The following is a 26147-nucleotide window of genomic DNA, read 5'->3' on the forward strand; positions in this document are numbered from 1 at the left end:
GTAGTGACACCTCCACACACAATCTTTCGAAACACCGAATATAGAAAAAGATCACGGTCAAAAGGGCAGGAAAATTGTCTTATTTTGGACGAGATTTTGAAATCGGAAATCCGGACGTATTGGGAAGGGTGCGCTTCCAATTCAATCCCAAGTGAAATTCGTGCCACGCAAGGTCGTGGGTGGCTGTGGAACACTAACCTTTCGGAATCATAAAAAGGTGTTTAAAAGGGTCATTTAATTTAAAATGCATCGGCAATATTTCATTGGGTAAATTGCGTCTTTGGCAGCATCCGCCCATCCTTATATATATTGGGGCTTGCTTGAGGGAAGCAAAGGGTTTCTACGTGACGAGAAGGCGAGCGTGATTCATGAATTTAAAAACCAGGGTGAGGCGTGATTTACCTCCTGAATATACGTGAACTGTGAGTTTTTGTTTCATTTCGTGAAAGCTCGATATTTCCCTAAAACTTTACAAAAAAGAAGAGAGATACGTAGTTTTCCCTTTAAATTCGTGACGCGCAAAATGCAATTTAAATATTCGAGATCCGGGCATTTTTTTCAAATTCGAGCGTAAAACGGGATCCGTCAGAACCCCCTTTTTCGATTCACAGTGCCCTATCGAAGTTAATCGCCGAATTTAACGGGTCACGTAAAATAATTATAAGGAGGAAAACGATAATTTTAACGAATGCCAATACCGCACACGAAATAGTAATAAAATTCGAAAGAGAATATATTTTCTTGATTCCATATTTACATACATTTATACATACATACATTTATTGAACACATCCCCATCTGGGGCTTTTCGGTGAACAAATTGGATTAAAAAATATAGATACATACAATACAATACGAAATATATATCTTTAAATAAAATACGGTCAGTTTAAAAATTCATTCAAAAGGTGATTCTTTTAGAGCTCTCTTAAAAGAAGCGGGACTCTTACATAATTTAAGGCTTGGATCTAACTTGGTCCAGATAGATACACTTTTATAATGAACGTTTTCTGTCCTGTTGCAGTTTTAAAAAGAGGAATGTTTCGTCGTTGAAAGTTTCTGGTTATACGTCCAGATATGCTGCCTCTTGTTAAATACATAGATGTTTTCGAGTTTGTTTTCAGGCCTATTAACAGTTAAGGGCGGAAGTCATTAGGATATTGTACTTCATGGTTTTATTTGTCGTTATCGATGAATATGAGGAAAGTTTAAGGGAGGTTTTTGGAGATAAAATAATAATAGTCACAAATTAACATCAGTGCACGAATCCAAATGCAGAAGAATCCGTTTTAGAGATTATTTGGAGTTGAGCTTCCAACAGGTATGCCTTATTGGGGGGTCTTAACCGGGTGATGGCTTTGACGGCGAACGGCTGAAATATCGACCATTTTACGGCTAACGGCTAACTACTTTCCTTTGAGATTAACAAAAATGGCATTCATGGAAAGAGGGAACGTTATTGAACTGCAGGACGAGGCCAAAAAGATGGATCTTCAGGATGGCTTTCCCAGGAGCTAATTGAATTTGCGAGCAATAAAGCCGCTGGAACTGCCAACAATTAAGCCTAAACCTTTTGTGGAAGCATGCTATGATTTTTGTGACAAGAGAGAAGTTCAAGAACTATGCACGCCGTGGATATTTCTGTTCAAACAAGTCTGTAAAAAGTGCACTTGAACTAATTATCCGCTGTAGGTAAAGTGACAACAGAACTCATATAATAAAAAAGCGTAATATTTATTGCGACGTGAGAAACTGAGGGTTAAAAATCAGTCAGGTCGTCAACGCTTGTGCATACGACATAACCTTTCTCCCGTATGAGTAATATCAAGTCCAACATACGAGAGGTGAAAACAGAATATTTTGCACTGTTGATTTATAATTGCTTGCACAGGCAATATATGCAATACTGGCCGGGGCTATTTAAAAATAAAATGATAAAAACGCAAGAGTGACGAATTTAAAACCGGAAAAGCATCGAAATGCTTTTAATTTTCATTCTGCCATTGATTTCAAGATGGAAGCCGCTCACTCTCAGGCTCTCGCCTTATTCTCCAGGGCCGGGTGGGTCAACTTTAAATCATGGGTGATAGTTCACGCTTAAAATCATGTTAAACTCTCTGCTTACCTGTGGGATCACGCTGTTAGTCAATCAGCGTGACGCCGTAAATCCCTGGCCTGTCCCCAGGGGTAGGGGAGCGGGGGGACAAGTGGTGGCGAGGATGTTTAAACAAGGATTGCGTGACAAATCTTATACCGCACCAGGGGTGAGGTGCTTCGCGAATCATCGCCACCTTAACTAATTGCCAGTAGGATGTGGGTCACTTGGTTGACAGTAATCTTCTCGCTTGAGATATTCAGCGTGGCATTTGCAAAGCCCAACGTTCTTGTGTTTCTTGTGGATGACCTTGGAATCGCTGATCTGGGCTGCTTCGGTAACGATACGATGAAAACTCCGAATATCGATCGGTTGGCTGAACAAGGAGCTCGTCTCCGACATGATGTAACGCCAGATTCTATCTGCACGCCAAACAGGGCAGCATTTCTAACAGGAAGATATCCCATTCGGTCAGGACTGGCTTCAGATCAGAAACAAATAAGAGTGTTCATTTTTTCTGCTTCCTCTGGCGGTCTGCCTCAAAATGAAACAACATTCGCCGAGATTGCATCTGCTGCTGGCTACAAAACAGGTACGCTCTTGAGCAATCATTTCTCATTAGCGAACATAAACCCGTTGTTAACGACATGTTCGACTTATTCCTTTTGTTGTTTCGCTTTTCACAAATATTTCGCGCTTTATTCATGGGTACATGTATTTTCCTCAATTTTTGTATTCCAACTACAATAAGATTTGGGGCTAGGACAGATGAGCAGTTAATGTCTCCCTACAATGTCAGCTCTGAATCGCACATTACGGTCACGAGAAAAAAGGAAATGATCACCAACTATAGAAGCTCTTGATTGTTACAAATACTCCTTGTTAGCACCTTAGAAATTGTACAAAGAACAGTATGGAGAATATGTATATTGATGTTAGGGTGTAAAGGCTTTAAATCGTGTAGTTTCCCACATCCTTTGCCTTTGAAACAGAAGTGGCCATGTTGAACAAAGTTTGGCTTGAGTAGCATTCTTAGTAAAAATCTTCAATGTGTTATGTATAATAACTGGTTATATTTCAGCAAAACTTTATATACTTGTTTTTAAAATGATTGAATAAAGAATTCTATTGCACTTTCTGTTTTACCAGGTATGATTGGAAAATGGCATCTGGGACTGCATTCCTCGACAAGCTCTGATTTTCACTACCACCCACTAAGGCAAGGTTTTCACTATTACTATGGTCTGCCTCTTACCAACTTGAGAGACTGTGAGCCTGGGAGTTTTGTTATAGAGCACATCATCCCAGGCTTCAGACCTACAAATATCCTAATTGCAGCAACAATTATTGGATTAACACTACACATCTGCTACCTAAACAGTTTGATAAGCAAGTCAGTTTTCTTTTCCTTACTTACAATAACTGTTTTTGTTTGTTTCACACTATCGGCGGGCCTGATCATTCTTGCAGGATTCAACTGCTTTCTGATGAAAAACTTTGAAGTTATAGAGCAACCAGTTGTTCTAGAAAATCTAACAGCACGGTTTACTGATGAAGCAGTGAACTTCATCCATAAGAACAAAGACAACCCCTTTCTCCTTTTCATGTCATTTGCCAAAGTGCATACAGCTTTGTTCACTACAAAGCCATTTGCTGATCACAGTGTTCATGGTCGTTATGGTGACAATGTAGAGGAAATGGATTGGAGTGTGGGTCAGATCATGGCTTCTTTAGAGGAACTAGGTTTGAGGGAAAACACATTTGTGTATTTCACATCTGATAATGGACCTCATTTAGAAGAAATAAGTCCATCTGGGGATTACCATAGTGGATGGAAGGGTATTTACAAAGGAGGTAAATGAAAAACAAAAATTATATGACGTACAGATATCTGTTGTGTGTAAATGATAGCTTTGATTTGAATTTTAGTCAAGCTGAAACAGTCTTGCTGTCTATAGCAAGGCAAAAAAATTGGCAACCTAATTTATGGCATAAGTCACCAATCAAGAGAATAATGCCTAGCAGTTGCTTAGCATTTTTTTTGTGTTTTTTTTAATTAGTGTATATAGTCCAAAACTTAAGATAGATAAACACTTGCGTGCAATTTTAGTAATGCTCCATCATTTTTTTTTTGGAGAAATAATTTGGTTCTTTGTTCTTGGTTGTTTGAATTTCCAAAATCAATTGTAAGCCATATTGGCTGCCATTAAGAGTTTCAAAGCTGACTCTTCTCTGACAAAGTGCTTACTCTCTGACAAAAGGGCTTACGCTCAAAATGTTAGCTTTGAAACTCTTAACCCTTTAACTCCCATGAGTGACCAAGACAGAATTTCTCCTTACAATATCCATACAATATCAACCAGATAAGTGATGAGAATAAAGATAAATACCAATTTGGGGATAATTAGTTGATCAAATACTAAATTCTCTGAGTTAACATTACAAGAATTGTATGGTTGACAGTAAGAAGAATCACAAATTTGATCTAAGAGTTAAGGGTTAATGGCCAATTCACATCATCAACTTAGTTGATAATACTATATTACCATGTTATACTCTCCCACTGATACAGGATCACAGTTTTTTTTAGAAACTTGCCCCCCTTATGTAAGCCATATTGCTTAACTCAAAGACAAGGGATGTGGTCAGCAAGTAGTGTGTTAATTTTTGTTGTTTTGTTTGTCGGTTTGTTTGTTTGTTGTTTGTTTCTATGATTCAATTTATTCTAATTGCTAACTTAGCTCATTCTGTTATTCTTGCATTCTTTCATTTTCCATATTTTCATTCTTTCTTTAACCCTTTAACTCCCAAGATCTCATTAGTAATTCTCCTTACTGTCTGCCAAATGATTCTCATTATGTTAGTTTGGATAATTTGGTATCAGATCAATTAGTACTCCCATAATTGATATTTTTCTTTATTCTCATCATTTGTCTGCATGATATTGTATAGATAAACTAAGGAGAAATTCTGTCTTGGTCACTCACAGGAGTTAAAGGGTTAATTGTTTCATTCTCTTCTTTCATTCGTTCATTCTGTCATTCTGTAATTTTTTTCATTCTTTCATTCTTTCATGTCTTTATTCTTCAATTATTTCATTCCTTTGCTCTTCCACTCTTTCATTCTTTTATTCCTTTGAGCTCTCATTCTATTCTCTTACTTTTTCATTCTTTCATTCTTCATTCGTCCATTCAGTTAGTGAGTAGATAACTCATTCAGTCTTTTAGTTATATGTATTAATTGCATCCAGTTTATTACTTTTTGCCCATGAAAGTATTTGTGTATTGCAAAGGGCACAAGTTTAAATTGTTTATACTCATTTTCCCCAATTCCAGGTTAATCATTTAAATTTAATGCATCTATATTTGAAAAAGTTTTATGAGAATTTTTTTTCTTTTTTTTTTTTTTTTGCATAGGCAAAGGGCAATGTTGGGATGGTGGTGTGAGGATGCCTACAATAGCGTCATGGCCAGGTCACATTCCAGCTGGGATCTCAATTGATCAGCTCACCAGTTCTATGGACTTATTACCCACAGTTGCCAAACTAACCGGCACAGACCTTCCACAGGACAGAGTTATTGACGGAAAAGATCTCTTACCGCTATTGACGAACCAGACAGAGGAATCTTCCCATGAATTTATTTTCCATTACTGTGGAAATCAGGTCCATGCTGTTCGTTATCATCCAAAGGACAGTGACATTGTTTGGAAGGCACACTTTATGACGGCTAAATGGACTGAGGGAACTGAAATGTGTAGTGGGCATGGTATTTGCGGCTGTCATGGACATCTTGTCGAAGTTCAAAATCCACCTCTTCTCTACGATATGACAGATGATCCCGCAGAAAGTTCGCCACTTGCTTCAAACAGTCCAGATTACAAGGCGGTTATGGAAAATATTTACCCGGCTTTAAAAACACATATTAGAGGAATTCATAATGTCCCTGGTCAGTTGGGTTATAAAAATATGTTTTACCCAAGATTACAAATGTGTTGTAATTTTCCTTACTGTAGTTGTAAGGAGAAAGACGGACAACTGGAACATTTTCCTGAAAACGTATGAGGCTTTATTTTAGATAAACTGAAAATAATAGGTTATTTATCTGATTTCAAGAGTTTTATTATTGGCGAATGAATCTATTATTTTTGCGTTCATTTTCAAATGTTGTATGTCTTGATTTTGAATGACATGTAATGATGGCGCTGAAGTACTATCGACTATTGGTAACTGGATTTATTGGGAGTTCGTGTCACCGGAAGTTCGTGTAATGGCAAAATCGTGTCTTCGGGAGTTCGCGTTACGGCAAAATCGCGTGAACCAATCAATCAATCATTTTATCTAGTGATGCAGGTTACAAAAGCGGCAGCCATGAGGCTGATGTGGACTTTCAATTAACTAATAAAATGTGAAATAATAAACAAAATAATTTGTAAAATCACCCTATGGTGTTTGAATTCAGTACAATTCAGTAAAATGAGGTTCATTGACGAATAAAAGTGACAAACGAATTTACAAATTTACATACAGTATAATAATACTTAAAAATATACAAAATCTCGGTCTTTCATAGCTATCATGGGTGCTTCGAATGAGAAGCTATTTGTGTTTTGTGAGAGCCTACGTAAAATGTTTTTAAAACTGTCATTTTGAACGTTTGCATTAAAATTTACCAACCTAGTAGAAAAATTCCAGATTACAGGGCCTCTGTATTGTGCTGATTCCTTTCGTGGGTTCTTTTGAGAGTTTGTGATATCGGAAGTTAGTGTTGCCGAAAAGTTAACTCGAACTTTTCGGTAAGACTAGCTTCACACTAGCTAATTACCTTACATTGGCTCCTTTTCTGTTGCCAGTAAAAAAGGGTTCACCAATTTGCTGAGCGTTTTTGTAACAGCATCGATATCAAGTTGGTTTTTTTCATCTTTCAAAATAGGCAACATGTTTGGTGTGAAAGATCCTATCCCTTGTGGGCTCCATACGTGTGTGGTTTACAAATTTTTATGTGCAGGCTGTACTGCCTGCACTGTCGGCGAAACCTCTCGACGTTTATCCACATGCGCACGTGAGCACTTGGTCAGTGATAGGACCTCTCACATTTTCATATGTCAACACCATTCTCCACAATGTCGCACTCTTTGTTCTGAGGAGTGTTTTAACATCTTAGATCACGCTTCCACAACTTTTCAACGTAAAATCAAAGAAGCTATCCACATTCAATGGGAGAAACCTACACTTAATCATCAACTTTATCATGTTAATTCAAAACTTTCCTCGCAAAGGCATACATTGTTTTGTTACTATCATTTGTTTTGTTACTGTTGTTTGTTTTGTCAAAGTGTCGTTTATTTTCTGAAATTTTTTTTGGTTTTCTGTTGTCCTTTTACATTTCTGACATTAACTAGACCCTGTGAGCAGGGTAACTGGGATACCTGGATGGTACTGGATCCATGGAATCAAGTGTAGTGATACTACGCGTGTCGGACTAGTATACTGAAATAGTGAGCTCAAGTCTGGCCAAGGGCATACACCTGTTTCAAAACATAGGCATACTATGCATGCAAGAGTTATTTTTTGTAGGGTGGGTGGATTACTTGAAACATTGTAAGTGGTCTACATTCTTACAAAAGGAAAGAAGATTATTAACGCGGGAAAGAATGAAAATGTCGAATTACCTCACACACAGGTATTTTGTGGTAGATTATGTGTGTTGTGCGAATAAATGTAACCAAAAATAAACTGTATTGGTGCCACGGATACCTGTTAGTACAAAATGTAGACAGCAGACTGCAGACCGGATACAAAATATAGACTGCAGAGTGGGTACAAAATGCAGACTGCAAATCTGAAGAGTTTTTACGTCTGGTATATAATAACATGTCATCTTACAGCTTACCAAGCATCACGCAATCGCTTTTCCGCGATCAGCCTTCACGATTATTTGCACTATTGTGGAAAATTCCTGGCCCATTTCTTGATGAAAATCGATCGTAATATAATTTCAAGCCTTCAACATAGTTGGTTGGTGTGATGTCTGTACAGATTTTACCAATGTAATAAAAGTAGATGACGTGAATAATAGTGATGGTAAAGCAAGCTTAAAACGGCAACAATCGCCAGAAACTACAACGGATACACAGGGTATGAGTAAGTTTTATTGATTTTACGAGAAAAATCTTCATATTTCGAAATATTTATCGTTGTAAATCGACCATATTTCGTTCCCTATACTATTCCTTATAACGTGTTCAAATTTTCAACGGTTCCTTGTATAACTTACTCTGAGTCACACAACGCGTGACGCGTTCGTGAATTAATCGTTGGCTCTTTCTCGAGACGTGACCTTGGGTCGCCTGTGACAAGACAATTGCGTAAACAATACTTAACATAATAACATTATACACAAAAAACACGGGATTTTGGATCATGTATTTATTAAAAAAGAATATCCATACAACTACAATGAAAAAAAACATAAGATTCACCTTTCTGATCGTGAAATTAATACCATTCGCACTGTTATCGTAGCTACGTTCCCTGGCATCAAGTGAATCCAACATGGCGTCTTTTTTCACAAGACAAGCGACTAAATACAGGAATGGCTCCGACCTGTGATTGGATGATAAAAATAGTAAAAGTTAATAACTTATATCTTAACTCCTTGCTCGTGAGTATGGTTAACCGCGTGTCTCGAAGCGGAACAATGAAATATCAATGTGAAAACACCGATGACTATGGTTAACCGCGTTTCTCGAATGAAATATCAATGTGAGAACACCGATGAGTCAATCAAGAAATGGCCAAATTCATTTAGTCAGCTCACGCGGACAACCAGAGAACTGGAGCCATTCCTGTATTTCACCGCTGACAGGAATAGCTCCGACTCAAACGTTTAATAACTTTTTTTCAATGATTTTCTAATAATTTTTTAAACAGTTTTTGAAAAAAAAATTAAAACTAAACTAGTGAGCAGCGCTGTGCGAACAGTAGTTTTAAACAGATGAAGAGCCCGATGAATGGATTTGTCCTTCATGTGAACAATAACCTAGAAAATCAGTTTTCCACGAAAAAAAACTCCCTCGATTGTGGCCAAGCCATATTTCTCCAGCAGAGCATACTGTAAATTAAAAACATCGGGCGCAGCGTCACGCAACATGATTTTCCAAACGTGAGATGCAGTTGCTGCATTATTTTAAAACTTAGGAACTACATGGCCCTGTAGTAATAAAAGAGGACTTCATTTGCAAACACTGTAGACTTCAGCATAAGAAGAATCTAATAAATTGCTTTTTCAGTTTTTATCTCGGTGTATGAATTATTTAGCCAGAACGAAAAAAAAAATTAATATACGCATGAGTTGGAGCCATTCCTGTTTGCGGTGAAATACATGAATGGCTCCAGTCTCTGGTCGTCCGCCTAAACTGACTAAATGAGTTTTGTCAGCGGAGCTTGTCAGCGGATGACTTTTTCATCGCCGGAATATCGCTGAACGACCTCGCTGAACAAGCTAGACTCTGCCTTCTCTTGATTATGTAAGTAGCCATTTCTTGATTGACTCATCGGTGTTCTCACATTGATATTTCATTCGAGACACGCGGTTAACCATACTCACGAGCAAGGAGTTAAGATATAAGTTATCACCCTTACTATTTTTATCATCCAATCACAGGTCGGAGCCATTCCTGTATTTAGTCGCTAGTTTCACAAGCAGTTTGCATCCATTTGAATTTTGTTCTTCAGTCTCACGGTAGTAGTGTTGTTCAATAGATTGCATAGAGTATATGCAGTTTGGTTTCAGATTTCAGATTTTGCTTTTTACAACGAGTTAACGTTTTCAACTAAGACATTGGCATACTTAGCATACAAGACATACAAGGCATTCAATGCTCTCATGGCTTTCAAGCGTTCACGATTCAGTCCGTTCCAAAATTACCGCTCAATAACATCTTTTTGTGTGGATTGACTGCGAACAATACGACTTGTGTATGCGTCTACAAGTATTTTGAGCGTTTGCGCCATAATGCTCCAGATGATCGTAATCCAAACACATTGAAATACAAAACGACTGACAAAAGAGTTTTATGGGCAAAAATCTCGTGTTCGTCATGTGACCCGGCCCTGTCCGTGCATGACAACGTCAATCATCATCAAGATAGCACGCGTGATCAGCATGTGAACACCTCATTGGATCACAGCTAGTTGTCATGTTGTTGAGGGCCCAATGACCTCTGGGTACTATTACGCAATTTTTCCATTTTTTGGCGGAGGAAAAAAAAAAAAAAAAGACGACAAAAAAACAAACGCATTTTATGACTGGGCTACCACAGGTATCCCAGTAACAATTAGCGCGCAAACTATTCCTGCAGTAATAGATGTACAAAGTTGTTAAAATTATTGTGTGAAATAGAAGACGCCAGCTTCAGTAAGAATAGACAGGAAATTTGTTAAAGTACTGGTGTAGACATATGTTAGCAGTTGGTTGAGGTAGGACTTTTCAAGCCCTACGGGAATTGAGTGATCACTGTGAACCCGCCGACAGGCATGGTTGATAGACGCGTGTAACGCATGCGTTAAGCACATCGAGCCCAACGGCAACTTGTGACCGAACACCCTCTGACGGTTCTGCCGAGTCAAGATGTGGCCGAAATGGTTTACAACTATAGTCCCACTAATAATAATGATAAGCGTCGCTTTTGCAAAGCCAAACATTGTTATATTTGTTGTGGATGATCTCGGTATCTCAGATCTCGGCTGTTTTGGCAATGACACGATTAAATCTCCGAACATCGATCGGTTGGCTGAACAAGGAGCTCGCCTGCGACATGATGTCACGCCAGATGCAATCTGCACACCAAACAGGGCTGCACTGCTAACAGGAAGGTATCCCATTCGATCAGGACTGGCTTCAGATGAGGGACAAGACCGAGTGTTCCTTCACACGGCAGCATCTGGCGGTCTGCCCCAAAATGAGACTACACTTGCTGAGATAGCGTCTGCCGCCGGTTACATAACAGGTTGGTGTGGTCTTGTGTCATGTGATTAGGTTAAACTATTTTTTTTCTTCCATGAATTTTTACTGTCACGGGTGTCCTTCGAGAAAAAATTCGTACGCGCGCTAGTTTTTTTAAAATCTTAGCAAATTACATGTCAGAAGAAAGCGTTGTGAATATAATTTAAGAGCTAATGTCAGCATGCATCAAACAAACAGCGGCAAGTCACCCAAATTTGTTTCACTCCTACTTTCATATTTTATAGCCCAATATGTTCTAATAATTGTGGTGTAGTTTTTTTGTAAAAATTTATTTTAGTTTTCGAGAAATAATTTTTTTCGTTCGACCGCTCAAATATGCAAATTTTCTCCGTGAATATTACCCGAGTTGTGTGACCTCATGAAACGAATGTACTTGACCTACGGTATTTCTGTGAACATAATCCTTTGTTTTATCATCTAAACTTAATTCCCTGTCGTTATTGAAGCTGGCAAAGAAATATTTATTTTTTGGTGAGTATTTTTGTCCGACATACTTTTCCTATGTCGAAAAGTAGCATCAAAACAAAGACAGTTTTAACAATGACCGGTATGACAGAATCTACTGAGCTTCAAGATTTTAAAAGACCGAAGGATGTTTATAAAGTTACTGTAAAAAATTTCCTTGTGTATTTGTGTTGTTCTATCTTGAGACGAACTCAAAGTTCGGCAAAATTTACTTGATAGCGACTATGGAATGTACATGGTGCGCCTAGTTGTTGCCACCGTTAACTGGCATAAATCACTACAATTTGCAAAAAATCAAACATAACAATCTTACCTTGTTTATTTATGATTTTATAAGCCGTTCCGATTATTATATTACGCCTGGGTATTACTTTTTGACAGGAGCCCAGGTTTTGCGTTCTGTTTTCCCTTCCCTCTTTTTTATCATAAGCTAGTCACGCAATAATTGATATCGATCAATGGATCAAGATTTCCCGGGAAAAGTAACCCATTGCAGATACCTTAATTTTTTTTATCTCGATCGCAAAGCGGAGCGTGGAGGAGGACGACACAATAATGAGCAAATTTGCCAAAGGCAAAGGAAAAACCCGCGGCAAAAATGGAAAAACCGAAAAATGTGCTGAGGAGCGAGACAACGAATTGATATACAGCTTCTAAGATTACGATTCGAGGCGATTGTTTATGTTTTTGTATCAAAAGGAAACCTAGTTTTGTACATCTTATTTGGCAAATTTTGGTTTGATGATGACTTCTTTTTTTCGAAATCTGGACGCCAGCGTGGAGCTCTGCCAGTACCAGCCGCTTTCACGAAGGAATTTTTTTTCTTTTCCTGACAGAATGGTACTCTTTCTTTCTTTGGGTTTTTTTTTTTTTTTTTTTTTTTTTTTTTTGTCTTTTTTTTCTTACCAAGGACTTTCTTCCGCTTTAGTTTTTCCACAATCAAAGATTTTTTTCAAAAACATAGAACTTTCATGTGTGAATTTTGTAAACTGTGTGATATAAATTAAACATGAAAATCATGCCTAATCGAGCGCCAACATGAGTGGTTGCCGCGAAAATTCCCCAGGGGATTCGCCCAGGTCCGAGATTAAACCTTTCTGGTTTACTAACTTCTATTTGAAAATACGTTTTTCTGAATAACTTGGGTGCTTTTAGAGATTTCAGAATTTTTTCATGGAAACGTTCGGTTGAATGTTTGAATTCAGTTTAGTCATGACCTCATCACGGTATATTTTGTTCTAAATAGAAATTTGAACATGTATTTTACGTGGTGTTTAGTTTTCCTTGCGGCACGAAACGATTTTTCTTTTCCATTCTTACATGTAATTGTATTCTATGTTGGTAAAATTGTTGAGTGCTTATGTCTTTCTGTGGTTGGACTACTCGACTACGCCAACATGGTGCCAACATCTTGCAAAGCCACCTAAACCGAAAACCTCTCTGAAGAAGTCAGTTTGTTTTCTCTTCTTTTGATCGACTAATGAAACATGCTATTTCGTGAAGCGTCTGTTGAAATCCTATCTGCTACTTATTTAGTCTCGTCGCTGCCATCGTTTGGTGTCGTCACGCAACTCGCATTCTCCGGAAGATAGGGTCAGAGAGCGCGTTGCGTGACGAGACTAAACAACGGCTGAGTAGGAGACGACTACTTCCCAAGACGATGCTAGTTAAAGGTACCTTTCCTGACAAGGCCCTCCGCACCTTTTTCTGTTTATTACTTTTATTAGTAAGCCCATAGTAATTGTCGTTTGCGGTTTTCGTCGTGCGGATTTGATGTCAACAAATGCGTAACATGGTTGCATGTTTGACTGTTTCAGCTGTACTAAATAATAGACTGAAATTTAGTAAGAGGACGGAAACGTCATTTCAGAACGGGAAAGCGCGCGGATAGTCTGGACACGACTCTATTTCGACTTCCGGTGTTGGCGTTGCCGTTCTCCGCAACAAGTTCAGGACGTCATTAGACAGGTTTTCCCGTCGCGATCAAAATGCCTGGGATTTGCGTAAATTTTGCGCCTATAAACGAGATAATGCTGTTTGGAATTATCTCAGAACTCATTTCCAGGATAACCTGGTTCCTTCCTTTGGTTTATTCGGTGTATTTTGGGAAAATTTACCGCTTCATTTATGCTAAGTTCTCGAAAGGAAACACAATCGTTGGCAAACGCCGGATCCAAGATTTTAGGGCTCAGCACACTTGTTATTGAGCAAGGCTTAAAACAGCGAAAGGGCTGTACTTTGATACATTTCTTTAATCCTGTATGAAAACTCTAAGAATGGGACGCTTTTAATTTTATCATGAATCATTTCATCAATAAATTAAACTTGCTTCATGTTGAAGTTTATCAAAATGAATTATCACGACGTTATTGTCGTTTTCACCGTGATTGAAAACTTTTCTGCGAATTGAAGTCAGATATGAAATAAAATTGAGAATAGCTCAGGTATGCACTTTTTTTATGTTTGAAATTTTTGATCAGCGCCGATGAAAACTAAGACAAGAAAGTCATGCTCTCGCTTCGAAATAAAATGACAATCAACTTGATTTCGGCACGGCTTTCTAAATCGATTAATTTGATTCAGTCTTGAACGACTTCATTCGTTACAAAATTAAAATAAACAAAAACGGAGTTGGACAATTTTAAAAGATCTGGCCGTAGGATCTGGCATTTTTTTGACGTCTTTTCCTTCAAATTGAAAACTCCAAGAAATTTACCACAATCATTCTATTTTGTCGTCAATATTTTTAAAAGCTCAGCAGTTAATATCAATTTACTCCTATTTTTTTCTGTTCGACAGGTATTGTGGGAAAGTGGCATTTAGGACTCCACAAGTCGTCAGGATCCGATTTCCACTTCCACCCTTTGAAGCAAGGTTTTGATTATTTCTATGGGCTGCCTCTCACTAACTTACGAACCTGTGAACCCGGCCAATATCTCATAAACATTGTTTACCCAGCCCTGAAACCGTTCAATGTTCTTGCTTCTGGGGTAGTCATTGGAGTAACATTGTACATCCTATACCTGGCTGGTGTGCTTAACAAGATTACCTTCCTGTCCTTGCTTACCCTCGTTATTTTGATCTCCTCTGCACAGGCCGGTTGGCTTTTAATACTCTCCAGATTAACGTGCATTGTTTTGAAAGACTATGAACTTGTAGAGCAACCTGTCCTTTTAGAAAACTTGACAGCAAGGTTTACAGATGAAGCAGTAGGTTTTATCCACAGAAACAAAGACAGTCCTTTTCTCCTGTTCATGTCGTTTGCCAAAGTTCACACCGCTTTGTTTACTACAAAGCCGTTTGTCAATCACAGTGTTCATGGTCGTTATGGTGACAATGTAGAGGAAATGGATTGGGGCGTGGGTCAGATCATGGCTGCTGTGGAGGAACTGGGACTGAGAAAGAATACGTTTGTGTATTTCACATCAGACAATGGTCCGTACATTGAAGAAGTTAGTGATACTGGTGAATACCATGGTGGATGGAGCGGAATCTACAAGGGAGGTAGGAGAAACACAGGAACTCTTGTCATTAATTTCTTGAAACTAGGACAGGATTATACGAGATCACTTTATCTTCATATAGGTCACGTGTTACATTAGTACAAGTAAGGGAGGGGGGGTACACAAAAACGAGTTATGTTTGTTTTTTAAAGATGAATGGATGACATTTTCTCCCCAGGCATGCTGGAGGGGAGGGGGGGATGGGGGAAAGGGAGAATGGTTAGGTTTGGGGAAAAAAAGCGTCAAAAAGGAGAGGAAACAATTGTGAAGTAACCTTCGTTTGCATTACTCTATCAGAAGTTGATTTTTTAGTAAGATTGTGTATGTCAACGCCAGTTGTATCATTCAAACTGAACACAGGATGATTAAAGTTTGATAATGTTTTTTTTGTTTTCCTTAGGGAAAGGACAGTGTTGGGATGGTGGTGTGAGGATGCCTACAGTAGTATCATGGCCAGGTCACATTCCAGCTGGGATCTCAATTGATCAGCTCACCAGTTCTATGGACTTATTACCTACAGTTGCCAAACTAACTGGCGCAGATCTTCCACAGGACAGAATTATTGATGGAAAAGATCTCTTACCACTATTGACCAACCAGACACAAAAATCCTCTCACGAGTTTGTTTTCCATTATTGTGGAAATCTGGTCCATGCTGTTCGTTATCATCCAAAGGACAGTGGCACTGTATGGAAGGCACACTTTATGACGGCTAAATGGAGCGAGGGAACTGAAAGCTGCCGCGGAAGGGGTATCTGCTGGTGTCATGGAAATCTAGTAAATGTCCATGATCCTCCTCTGCTTTTTGACATAACAGATGATCCATCAGAAAGCTCCCCCATTGCTCCCAATAATCCAGAGTATATAGAAGCCATGAAATACATTCACCCTGCAGTTAAACAGCATAACGACAACATTGACAGGGTCCCAGAGCAGCTGGTTTGGTCGAAGAATCGTGTTCATCCTTCATTGCAGATGTGCTGTAATTTTCCTTACTGCACCTGTGAAGAAACTGATAAAAAAATTAAACATTATCCTAAGAATGTTTAAAGTAGGTGACAAGACAGTTTGAGCATGATGAAGAAAAAAGAAAAGTTGATTTCGACCACGGTCCAAAATGTTAGACAAGAGAACATTTGCAAGGGATGAGGTGTCAGAAGCTATACTAAGCTATATAACACGTAATGTTACTGAACAGGTACTGAGTGATTGATTTGATGGTATTAGTATTCAATGATGACGGTCTGCATGTTTCCCGGGGTTGCACAATCTGGAAAACACGGGACAATGCTTTTAGAATAATTTGCATTAACAAAACAACCACTCATCATTCCCTCCAAGACCTTTCAGTCATGCAATGTTTAGAGATAAAAACGTTTGTTGTTTTTTTCTTGCCTTAGAGCAATTTTCAATTGAATGTCGAAAGTCATCCGAGATTGGTTTGGGTTTAGTTAACTTCGCTCTGCGATTGGTCCAGAAAACATACGTCAACCTCTCAACCAATAGCAATCAGATGTAAATCGCGGCTTAGTTATTCGTGTTTTCGCGCGCTTTCGGCAGTTTCATTATTTTCACTTTGAATTCTCGTTGGTTAAAGGTAATGTAAACCTTTGTTCTGATTGGTCACTGGGATTACTTTGGTTTGGGTTTGTCTTCGCTCAATTGAAAACTGCGTTAATACTGTGCGAGAATCAAAGCGGCTGGAACAAACCACAAATTCTTGTACCCAGGTTCCTCCACTACGGACGTTGGAGATCGGGTTCGGCACGAGGGCACGCAACGTATAGTTTACATTGACTAGACAAGAACATGTGAGAAAAAAAAAAAAGCAGATCGTGATTCAATTTTTCTTTTTCTACAATGGTTCATGTTTAGCAGAAACATCATTTATGGGCCGGTTATTTTTGCGAGTTCTATCCCAAACCACGGTTTTACGCAACCAGTGGGCCTCAGGCTTTCTCAATAAGAGGGTTAATTCAATCAAATAAATGTCTTTACACTTTTAACTTTCGGCCCTCTGACACTGTATGAAAAAATAAATATTCAGATAAAAGGTTCGCGGTTTTGTCAAAGAACGGTTTAACTTTGTTTGAAAACAGGCTCTATAGGTTTCAAGAGAAAAAGATTTTAACAGTTTTAAACGTTTTCTTAAGTACCCTGGTCTATCGGCCACTCATGTTTCACTTGCAGACAATGAAAGTGTTGTTTGCCCTTTCCGTATTCCTGCGATTTGTATTCGTAAACAAGAGCGTCGATCAAGCTTAAATCGCCTACTTCATTTTCAACTTTTCAAATGAGTGTAGTGGGTTTTAAGTCTACGAAAGCACGACATTCGCAACATCATTTGTATTTAGACGAAACTGTTATATCGTATTATTATCAGATTTTTGTCTGTGTATGTGCTCTTTCATCTCTGAAATTTAGTGTGAAAGAGCTTTTACCATAAACAAAAAGAGCTAAATTGTCTGTCGTCAAAGTCGAGAACTGGGACCTTACTAGTTATGGCGTAGCCTTCGCTCCAATCTCGAGGCCTTACTTTCATGACGAGCTTTGCGCACCGAAAACATTTATGAAAATTAGGCTGAGGCAGATTTGATATCCGCCTGGCAATCATTAACTGTAAGAGAAGAACTGACTTCGCGCCCATAGTTCGATGAAGGTAGTAAGTAAAGCCTTTATACAGGCCCAAGTGGCCCATGAGGCCGGTGCTTAACTCCGGTTTTCTTAGCATGAAGCGGCTAGGAGTATTGCTACTCCCCCCTGGATGGGATGCAAGTCCATCGCAGGGTTACCCCCAGCACATTTGCTGGTACCCATTTGTACACCTGGGTGAAGAGAAGCGCTGTGAGAGTAAAGTGTCTTTCCTAAGAACACGACACAATGACCCCGGCCAGGGCTTGAACCCGGACCACCCGATCCGGAGTCGAGCGCACTAATTAACCATGTGGCCACCGCACCTCTACATCGATGAAGGTATTGCGGATGAATTTTCGGTAATTACTTTTTTGGCACTTTTCGGCGTCCAAATATGGCATGGCGAATTCAGCAGACCTTTCTTGTCATAATATGAATGTTTTCCAGATAGGGACACGCGTTAATGTCAGCTTCACTCGCGTGATTGCATTTTTCAAGGTTAAACCCTCGCGTGGAACTAACAACTCGTGTTTACTTTAAAGTGCACAATGAAATCCAAAGAAATGCTACAATTTGACTCGATGATCGAAATTTTTTTCAAAGAATAATAAAGGATCGACACCGACCTTAAGCGTCGGCTTCACTCGCGTGAAGTCAACTAATTTCCCTTCGCTCTGACGAAGGGCTAACGCTCGAAACGTCAGCTTTTTTACCCTTTACGGTGGCCAATTTAAGTTTTCAACTCAGTTGTTAACACTAAATTACCTGCTATTTTCCCTAGCCCCTAGCGAAACATACAATGCAAATTTGCTGACCCATTCTATTGAGACACACAACTCGACAGTGGCCCAGAGTTAAAACGGATGAGTTTTCCACCAAAACCATGTATTTTCGATTTTTAAACGCTAACAGAAATGTAGTAATGGTATGTCCACTCCGGAAGATAACACCGCAAACAACAGCAAGCTCTAACCGCGATGAGAACATTCATGCATCTCACAGCGCAACAGAACTCGTTTTTTTTTCCCCCGATTATATTGGCCTGTAAAGAAATATATTACAGAATTTAGCGGCACATAATTGGCTAAATGCTAAGTAAGTAATGTACTTTAAAGCGATCATTAAAGGAGTAAAATCTTAGGAGATTTTTTCCTGCCGAGGTTTCCTGACGCGCCTCTGCGAACACTACTAACTACATGTATTAGGCTGCGAGAAAATAGAGACAAGTCGAAAAAGTTCTTTACTCACAAACCTCTTTTACAGTGTATGACCGATATTACATCTCGTATCTCAAGTTAATATTCAAGCAAGGGAAGTTATCACAGTGTAGAGTGGAGTTTGCAATGTAAATGCGATGGAATACGTTACAAGAAGAGGTATTTTACTCGTTGGTAATTTCATTCTTAAATCAATTATTGATTTTAAATGAAACATCCACGAGAATTAGGGGCAGACACCACAAAGACAAAAACAACATCGACAGAATAAAATACAAAATTTCATGCTAAAAACTAGTTTGTTCTAAAATAAAAACGAGTCTAAAATGAACAAACTTCCCAAGAGAGACAGAACCAGATGAGAAAAAAAAAAAAAAAAAAAGAAAGGTTCTGCCTTCAGATAACAACAGCCCAAATAGGACTGACTACCCAAGAGAGGCAGAACCAGGTGAAAAAAAGGGAAGGTTCTGCCTTCAGATAACAACAGCCCAAATAGGACTGACTACACAAGAGAGGCAGAACCAGGTGAAAAAAAAAAAAAAGAAAGGTTCTGCCTTCAGATAACAACAGCCCAAATAGGACTGACTACCCAAGAGAGACAGAACCAGGTGAAAAAAAAGGGAAGGTTCTGCCTTCAGATAAGTTCAAAGCCAAACACCTCTCTTTCACTTGCTAATTGAGTCCTCTCGCTTTACGTTGACAAGCCTATGGATAGTTTACGCTTCCCTAGTGAGAATTTTTTAGTCGGGCGACGACTATAGATTTACCATAGGGTCTCTCCACAAAGCTCAATCACGTGCAATGGGAAATACGGCAGACACGTAATAGAAGCGTAACCTTCTTTCCACCATGTCGAACATGGCGGATTTGTCGAGTATCTTAACGAATGGTGTCATCTTTTTCTACGCTCAAGCATACAGACCCACACACCGTTCGCGGTAGACCCACTCTAAAAGATGGCTTGTGTAATGAGCGTATATTTCGAAACGGGTCGTTCCGCGAATTCAAAATAGCAAGAGAATCAAATGATTTAGCGAAGGTCTCACTGGAATCTATAAAAGCGGGAATCTTTAAAAGCGGGAATCTTTAAAACGGAAAATCTTTAAAAGCGGGAATCTTTAAAACGGGGGATCTCTAATAGCGGGAATCTTCAAAATGGGAAATCTTTCAAAGCGGGTATCTTTAAAAACGTAACAACTTTTTTGGCAGATGGCAGTGTCACTCGATTATCATTTCTTTTATCAGCCTGAAAGATAAGTCAGTTATCAGCCCTGTAAGTAATCATGATTGAATACTCTGATCTACATCGTTTTCCGGTATTATCTTCAGGGTTCAAGATAACAGCCGGCTGCCGTTTTAAAAGCTTTCCGGAAACGTAAACAAGTAAAAAGTTTCGAAATTTGAAACGTGCTACAGGGAGTATTCTTGTTTACAGTATTCAGCTTTTACGTATTTGTTCAAGCGTGAAACATGCAAGTTTGTGTCCATACCGTCAATTTACCGTGTTTATGTTTCTGCACGTACATGACTTTTAATCAAAATTTATTTTCCGCCAAATCCTGTTTAATGTCGTTTGTATTGCCTTCTCACGCGTTCAAATTAAAGTCGCTGCTTGACAGTACGGATTTCCCATAACTGTAAATGATGAAGCACGACAGTTTGTCTAGACAAAGTTGAATATTACACGCTTAAACAAACACCGACCCGCTTTTACTACACTTTGTCAGAAAGGGACTGAGGTGCTCATCATAGCTTTTAGAGGTTAAAAAGGGCGGGTTTAGTGCCACTTGGGCTGTTCAGCCTCAAAAGGTCCACAGCAGCTGCCACCTGTCAGGGTATTGCACCAAACATATGTGACAGTGTGTTGTTGTAGAATTGGTGCCTCACAGGGTTGAAAAAAATCTTACGCCATGCGCACAAACCAAGACCATGGTACATTTGTATTTCTTTTAGAACCACTGCATACCGTGAGTGGTCAACACTTGTAACAGCGCCTCTACCTGTAGCCCGACTTATGATCTTAGATCGTCTTGTTTCTTAAGCAAAGCTAGTCATGGGAACAATAACAGAAATCACGTGACAGTAATAGCGTGACTGAGTCATTCGGTCTTTCAGTTCAATATGTTAAATCGACATTGGTTTAGGCAACCATAGTTGCTAGTTTAAAATCATCGATAATTATGCTGCAGAACTGCCTTAGCTTTATTGTTCTCGTTCTCGTGATGAAAAAAGCATCGACCAAGCCAAACGTTCTTATATTTCTTGTGGATGACATGGGAATCGGAGATGTGGGTTGTTTTGGTAATGACACGATTAAAACTCCAAACATTGATCGGTTGGCTGAACAAGGAGCTCGCTTGCGACATGATGTGACGCCAGATTCAATCTGCACGCCAAACAGGGCCGCATTTCTTACAGGAAGATATCCCATACGATCTGGACTGGCTGCAAGCAGAGGCCAATTAAGGGTTTTAGTTTTCACTTCGGCTTCCGGCGGTCTGCCTCAAAATGAAACAACATTCGCTGAGATCGCATCTGCTGCTGGCTACAGAACAGGTTAGTAAGTATTCAAAACTATACAGCTTTATGAAAGATTGAACTACCTTTTAAGCGGAAAACAACCTCATTTTAAAGAAATGAGCAGCCACTTTTATTAAACCACTTCGACAACCGATGATATCGCATGAGTTTCTCTGAGTCTCGCTTGCGAGACCTCCATGTAATTTGATCGCGTTTTAGAATGGACCATGCCAGAATTTGGAACTGTGAAGATAAACACATTGGGGCACATTAAGCAGTTTAGAATACCATAACACTGCGAAAAAATATATCACTGACATAGCATCATCTGATGAAAAATTGACGAAACACCGCCGCACGCAGCTGAACGCATCACAAAGCAATGCTAATTACTCACATTTATTGATGGTGAATTAATTCAATTTACTGCTTATCGTCCGGGTCTAATGGATACGTTTTCACACATCGTATGACTCCTTCTCACCTTACTGTTTCAGTTTTTTAGAACTGGATCGGAACCTTTCTCCTTTAAAGAACTTGTGGCTCCAAGTTACTAGTCCTTAGTTATCGCGTGGGGTTCGGCAGATGTCTAGGGAATCACACGATTGTCAAGGGGACCGGAGAGGGGATCAGTCGTCCTTGTAAAGGGGTACTAAGTGGGGGGGGGGGGGGACTATTGAAAATTGAGAAATATTGTTAGAATACTACAGAGTACAGAGCAGGTAAATTTGGTTGTGATACAAGTTAAGTCGTCTGCCCCCCCCCCTCCCCCTCTGCGGATGATATGTATAATGACCGGTTCCTAAGTTAGCCTAAATTTTGTCTCGCCAAAGTCGATTAGAGACATCGAATCTGGGAACGAGAATGATATTTCGAGAACTCAACACAAGGTTACCACTCCAGTCCTCGTCGGGCGATGAGGTTGAATTCTTAGAATTACGCTTGAGGAAATACATTCAATTACCAATGGCGTAGCTTCATTTTCTGCATATTCCCACAAATAGCGTAGATCCATTTTCTGCATATTCCCACAAATAACGTAGCTCCATTTACAGCATATAACTACCAACATAACCCTCAATTCCTCCAATCGCTCTGACGAAGGGCTAACGCTCGAAACGTCAGCTTGTAAACCTTTTACGGTGGCCAATTTCCGTTATCAACTCAATTGATAATACTAAATTACCCTGTTATACTCTTACTTACTCCCCCTACATTCACTGGCTGTTTTGTGTCACGATAAAATCGACCTGATTCTTTTATAAGGCTCTGTAATAATCTCATACCCCCCCTCATTGGCAGTCAAATGACAGTCAATTTCATTGTCCCCCTACTGATTGGTGTAGTAAACTCAGTGTGGTTCGGTCCTCGGACGCCATGTTGAATATATTATTGTTGCCTAAGTAACATGTCACTTGAACGTGAAACTGAGCAGCAACTGGTTACTGTTTTGTTTTGGCCTGCGTCAACAAAATTGATAACTATCCCGGACTTTCTATACTTCGTTAGAGACGACTGATTCCCTTATGTTTCCCCTGAAAACCAAGTGATCTTTCCTGACATCCTCCTCCCCTCATTGCCTCCTGCCCACATCTATAACTCACTATTCGTCTTTTTTTTTCTTATCATAGGGGTCATAGGGAAGTGGCATCTTGGTCTTCATTCCTCTTCAAACTCAGACTTTCATTTCCACCCTCTGAAACAAGGTTTTCATTATTTTTATGGTCTGCCATTAAGCAACAATAACTTTTGTCTCTTCGGCGGTAAGCACCCCAAGTCGCTTACATCTCGAGGACTCACACTAGCAAAAATTCTAATAGCGGCTTCAGTGGTTGCAATAACATCGTTCATTGGCTACTTTGCTGCCTGGTTGAACAAGAGCACCTGTGCGCTTTTGTTAACAACAATCTTGTTACTTAGCATTACTATTTTAAGGTACGACATGATGATAGCTCGATTCAACTGCTTTGTAATGAAAAATTACGAGACTGTGGAACAACCTGTCATTTTGGAGAGTCTGACTGCACGGTTCACAGATGAAGCTGTTAACTTTATCCGTGCAAACCGAGACAAGCCCTTTCTGTTGTACATGTCATTTGCGAAGGTACATACAGCCCTGTTTAATACACCAGCATTTGTCAATCACAGTGTTCATGGTCGCTATGGTGACAATGTAGAGGAAATGGATTGGAGCGTGGGCCAGATTATGGCCACAGTGGAGAAACTTGGTTTGAGAGAAAACACATTTGTGTATTTCACATCTGATAATGGACCTCACTTAGAAGAAGTTAGCAACACAGGTGAATACCATGGTGGCTGGAACGGGATTTTCAAAGGAGGTAAGACTGTAAAATCAGAAGATATTAGCCAAAAGCTAAGTACTAAGCGAGAGAAAAACTCTTCTTCGATTTTTCAAGACATATTCTTACTGTTACCGCTCGCTCATCTACCTCTTCCATTTTCTTGTTGATGAGAATTGCAAAACTTGAATGGAAATTTTTATATGCTGGAAAGTTGCTCACTAGAAAGACAAATGATAAAAAAGTGCCAAAAATCCAAAAAGTTGCTAACAAAATTTCAAAAGCTGCTACCTAAATTTCTTGTTTTCATATAGACGTTGAGTGCTTTATTCTTCATTCTTCACAATAACTGCTTATCCTTGTCAAGAAACGTATAGCTTGAATCTTTCGGCAAAACTGTCTTTCCGTCAGTTTTGCCGATGGTTTAAATTTGCTGCTCATATATGCATATGATAAACGGAACTTTTGAAAAATCCCTTGTGTATTTTAAAGCTGTTTCCGCCGCTGTTCCAAAGTGGCCATATACGGTCATTTTTAATCATTTAACAAAGCCTATTTTAATCAAAGTTGATCCACTTTTCTTGATATGATTTAGCTTTAAAGACCAAACGTGGGTGAAATTTAAGGATACCAATAAGTGTAACGGAACAAAAAACATGGTTCATTTGACTTCTTACCGAACGATAAACTACCCCTATACAGATTGCATTCAATAATTCATCAAAATATAACAAGGAAATTGTGATCGTGACGTTGGTTTACTGTTTTTTATTCTCTGTTTTCTCTTACCTCTTATTTCTAATTTCCAGTTTATCGCGGTTTCTAGCATTTGGAAACTCACCCAAATATTCCATTAGACTGACACTTCCAAGTTTCGGGTTTGGATATGGAAGTTTAAACTCTACGTTCCAGCGAGAACTCGTTACCATAAAAAGTCAAATCTTCTTTTTTTGTTGTCTTTGATAGGGAAAGGACAGTGTTGGGATGGTGGTGTGAGAATGCCTACAATAGTATCATGGCCAGGTCACATTCCAGCTGGGATCTCAATTGATCAGCTCACCAGTTCTATGGACTTGTTACCCACAGTTGCCAAACTAACTGGCACAGACCTTCCACGGGACAGAATTATTGATGGAAAAGAACTCTTACCACTATTGACGAATCAGTCACAGGAATCTTCCCACGAATTTATTTTCCATTATTGTGGAAATCAGATCCATGCTGTTCGTTATCATCCAAAGGACAGTGAGACTGTCTGGAAAGCTCATTTTGCGACGCCAAAATGGACTGAAGGAACAGAATCGTGTATTGGGAAAAGAATAGCTTGTGGTTGCTTTAAAGAGCACGTGAAAATTCAAGATCCTCCAATTCTTTTTGATGTGAGCAATGATCCTTCAGAGAGTTTCCCTATTGCTTCAGATAGACCAGACTACCAACGAGTAGTGAGAGATATTTACCCTGCTCTCCAAGCACATAAGCAAAGCATTGCAAATGTCCCCAGCCAGCTTGGAGCCAAGAATTCCTTTCATCCCTCATTGCAAATGTGTTGTAATTTTCCCTTCTGTAGTTGCGAGGAAACTGGAAGAAGATTTAAACATTATCCTAACTAGGTTAATAAACTCAAATTTCCGGATAGATGCTGATCAACAAAAAAACTTCTCAAATAGAATCACAGGCAGACCACACTAAACTATGTGTTCGTGGTTAATAATCGTTGACATGAGACGAACAAAATCTATGAGGGTTGTGAATAAAGCTCTGAAAATTGCATATCTTTGTAACATCTCGGTCTGAATATCTCAATAAAGTTAAATCGAAGCGCGGTTTGAGCGAGGGGAAATGTTTATTTCAGTCCTAATCGCCATATATATGGCTTCCTTAGCCTGATACTTTCGCCTTTCCCACCAAACAAGGGTGATACTTCCTTAGCTCTTTTCTTTCACCGGCGGATGGACACCATTTTGGATAAAAACAAAGAGCCGAGTACGCAGGGATAAAAATTCGACTTCATCTGTTTTCAAGCCAAATAAAACCTTTGGAATCCTTAAAGTGTCTTTGGTTGCGCGCGTAAGGAGACGGTTGCAAACAGAGTAGCGTCGAAATGGTTGTTGCAACGAAGTGTTAATCCATTTTGAAAAACTGGTGACTATCGCTCGCTTGAGCGTTTCGGCCACCTGCCATGTTGCAACCAATCGCACACGAGTGAAAATATTCGATGGATTATGAGCTCTGACCTCTGCCCTGGACCGACATTATCATGCGTTTCTTGAGGACCACAGTTTTCTTAGAGCTTTGTCCTCGCAAAACTGTTCGCTTAGTGTTCTCGAACAAATAAGCTAGCATGTTCAAGCTTCAAATTAGCGAGGCTTTCGTTTACTTATTTCGGG

General features: G+C 39.3%; 3 protein-coding genes across 3 annotated transcripts; all 3 read left to right on the forward strand.

Annotated features, from left to right (window-relative positions):
- The first annotated feature begins 2299 nt into the window (after positions 1–2299).
- Positions 2300–6638, forward strand: LOC131785949 (steryl-sulfatase-like). Its single transcript, XM_059102907.2, has 3 exons — positions 2300–2687; positions 3245–3949; positions 5512–6638. Exons 1-3 carry the CDS (start codon positions 2312–2314, stop codon positions 6156–6158), a joined length of 1728 nt encoding a protein of 575 aa, XP_058958890.2. The 5' UTR covers positions 2300–2311; the 3' UTR covers positions 6159–6638.
- A 4064-nt stretch (positions 6639–10702) lies between these two features.
- On the forward strand, positions 10703–17130 carry LOC131785950 (steryl-sulfatase-like). The gene is made up of 3 exons (XM_059102908.2): positions 10703–11104; positions 14386–15090; positions 15490–17130. Exons 1-3 carry the CDS (start codon positions 10726–10728, stop codon positions 16137–16139), a joined length of 1734 nt encoding a protein of 577 aa, XP_058958891.2. The 5' UTR covers positions 10703–10725; the 3' UTR covers positions 16140–17130.
- Positions 17131–21047: 3917 nt separating this feature from the next.
- On the forward strand, positions 21048–25532 carry LOC131785938 (steryl-sulfatase-like). Its single transcript, XM_059102895.2, has 3 exons — positions 21048–21496; positions 23092–23799; positions 24727–25532. The coding sequence occupies exons 1-3, from the start codon at positions 21121–21123 to the stop codon at positions 25368–25370; spliced, it is 1728 nt and encodes a 575-aa protein (XP_058958878.2). The 5' UTR covers positions 21048–21120; the 3' UTR covers positions 25371–25532.
- Positions 25533–26147: the final 615 nt, after the last annotated feature.

The sequence above is a fragment of the Pocillopora verrucosa genome, chromosome 1, assembly GCF_036669915.1.
Source record: "Pocillopora verrucosa isolate sample1 chromosome 1, ASM3666991v2, whole genome shotgun sequence".
Lineage (NCBI taxonomy): Eukaryota > Metazoa > Cnidaria > Anthozoa > Scleractinia > Pocilloporidae > Pocillopora > Pocillopora verrucosa.

What these genes read in the sequence shown, in the direction of transcription:
- LOC131785949 (XM_059102907.2), top strand. Translation starts at nt 2,312, where the DNA reads ATGTGGGTCACTTGGTTGACAGTAATCTTCTCGCTTGAGATATTCAGC. An exon ending in TGCTGCTGGCTACAAAACAG is followed by an intron (nt 2,688 to 3,244) that starts GTACGCTCTTGA and finishes CTGTTTTACCAG; the next exon opens with GTATGATTGGAAAATGGCAT. An exon ending in GAAGGGTATTTACAAAGGAG is followed by an intron (nt 3,950 to 5,511) that starts GTAAATGAAAAA and finishes TTTTTTGCATAG; the next exon opens with GCAAAGGGCAATGTTGGGAT.
- LOC131785950 (XM_059102908.2), top strand. Translation starts at nt 10,726, where the DNA reads ATGTGGCCGAAATGGTTTACAACTATAGTCCCACTAATAATAATGATA. An exon ending in TGCCGCCGGTTACATAACAG is followed by an intron (nt 11,105 to 14,385) that starts GTTGGTGTGGTC and finishes TCTGTTCGACAG; the next exon opens with GTATTGTGGGAAAGTGGCAT. An exon ending in GAGCGGAATCTACAAGGGAG is followed by an intron (nt 15,091 to 15,489) that starts GTAGGAGAAACA and finishes TGTTTTCCTTAG; the next exon opens with GGAAAGGACAGTGTTGGGAT.
- LOC131785938 (XM_059102895.2), top strand. Translation starts at nt 21,121, where the DNA reads ATGCTGCAGAACTGCCTTAGCTTTATTGTTCTCGTTCTCGTGATGAAA. An exon ending in TGCTGCTGGCTACAGAACAG is followed by an intron (nt 21,497 to 23,091) that starts GTTAGTAAGTAT and finishes TTCTTATCATAG; the next exon opens with GGGTCATAGGGAAGTGGCAT. An exon ending in GAACGGGATTTTCAAAGGAG is followed by an intron (nt 23,800 to 24,726) that starts GTAAGACTGTAA and finishes TGTCTTTGATAG; the next exon opens with GGAAAGGACAGTGTTGGGAT.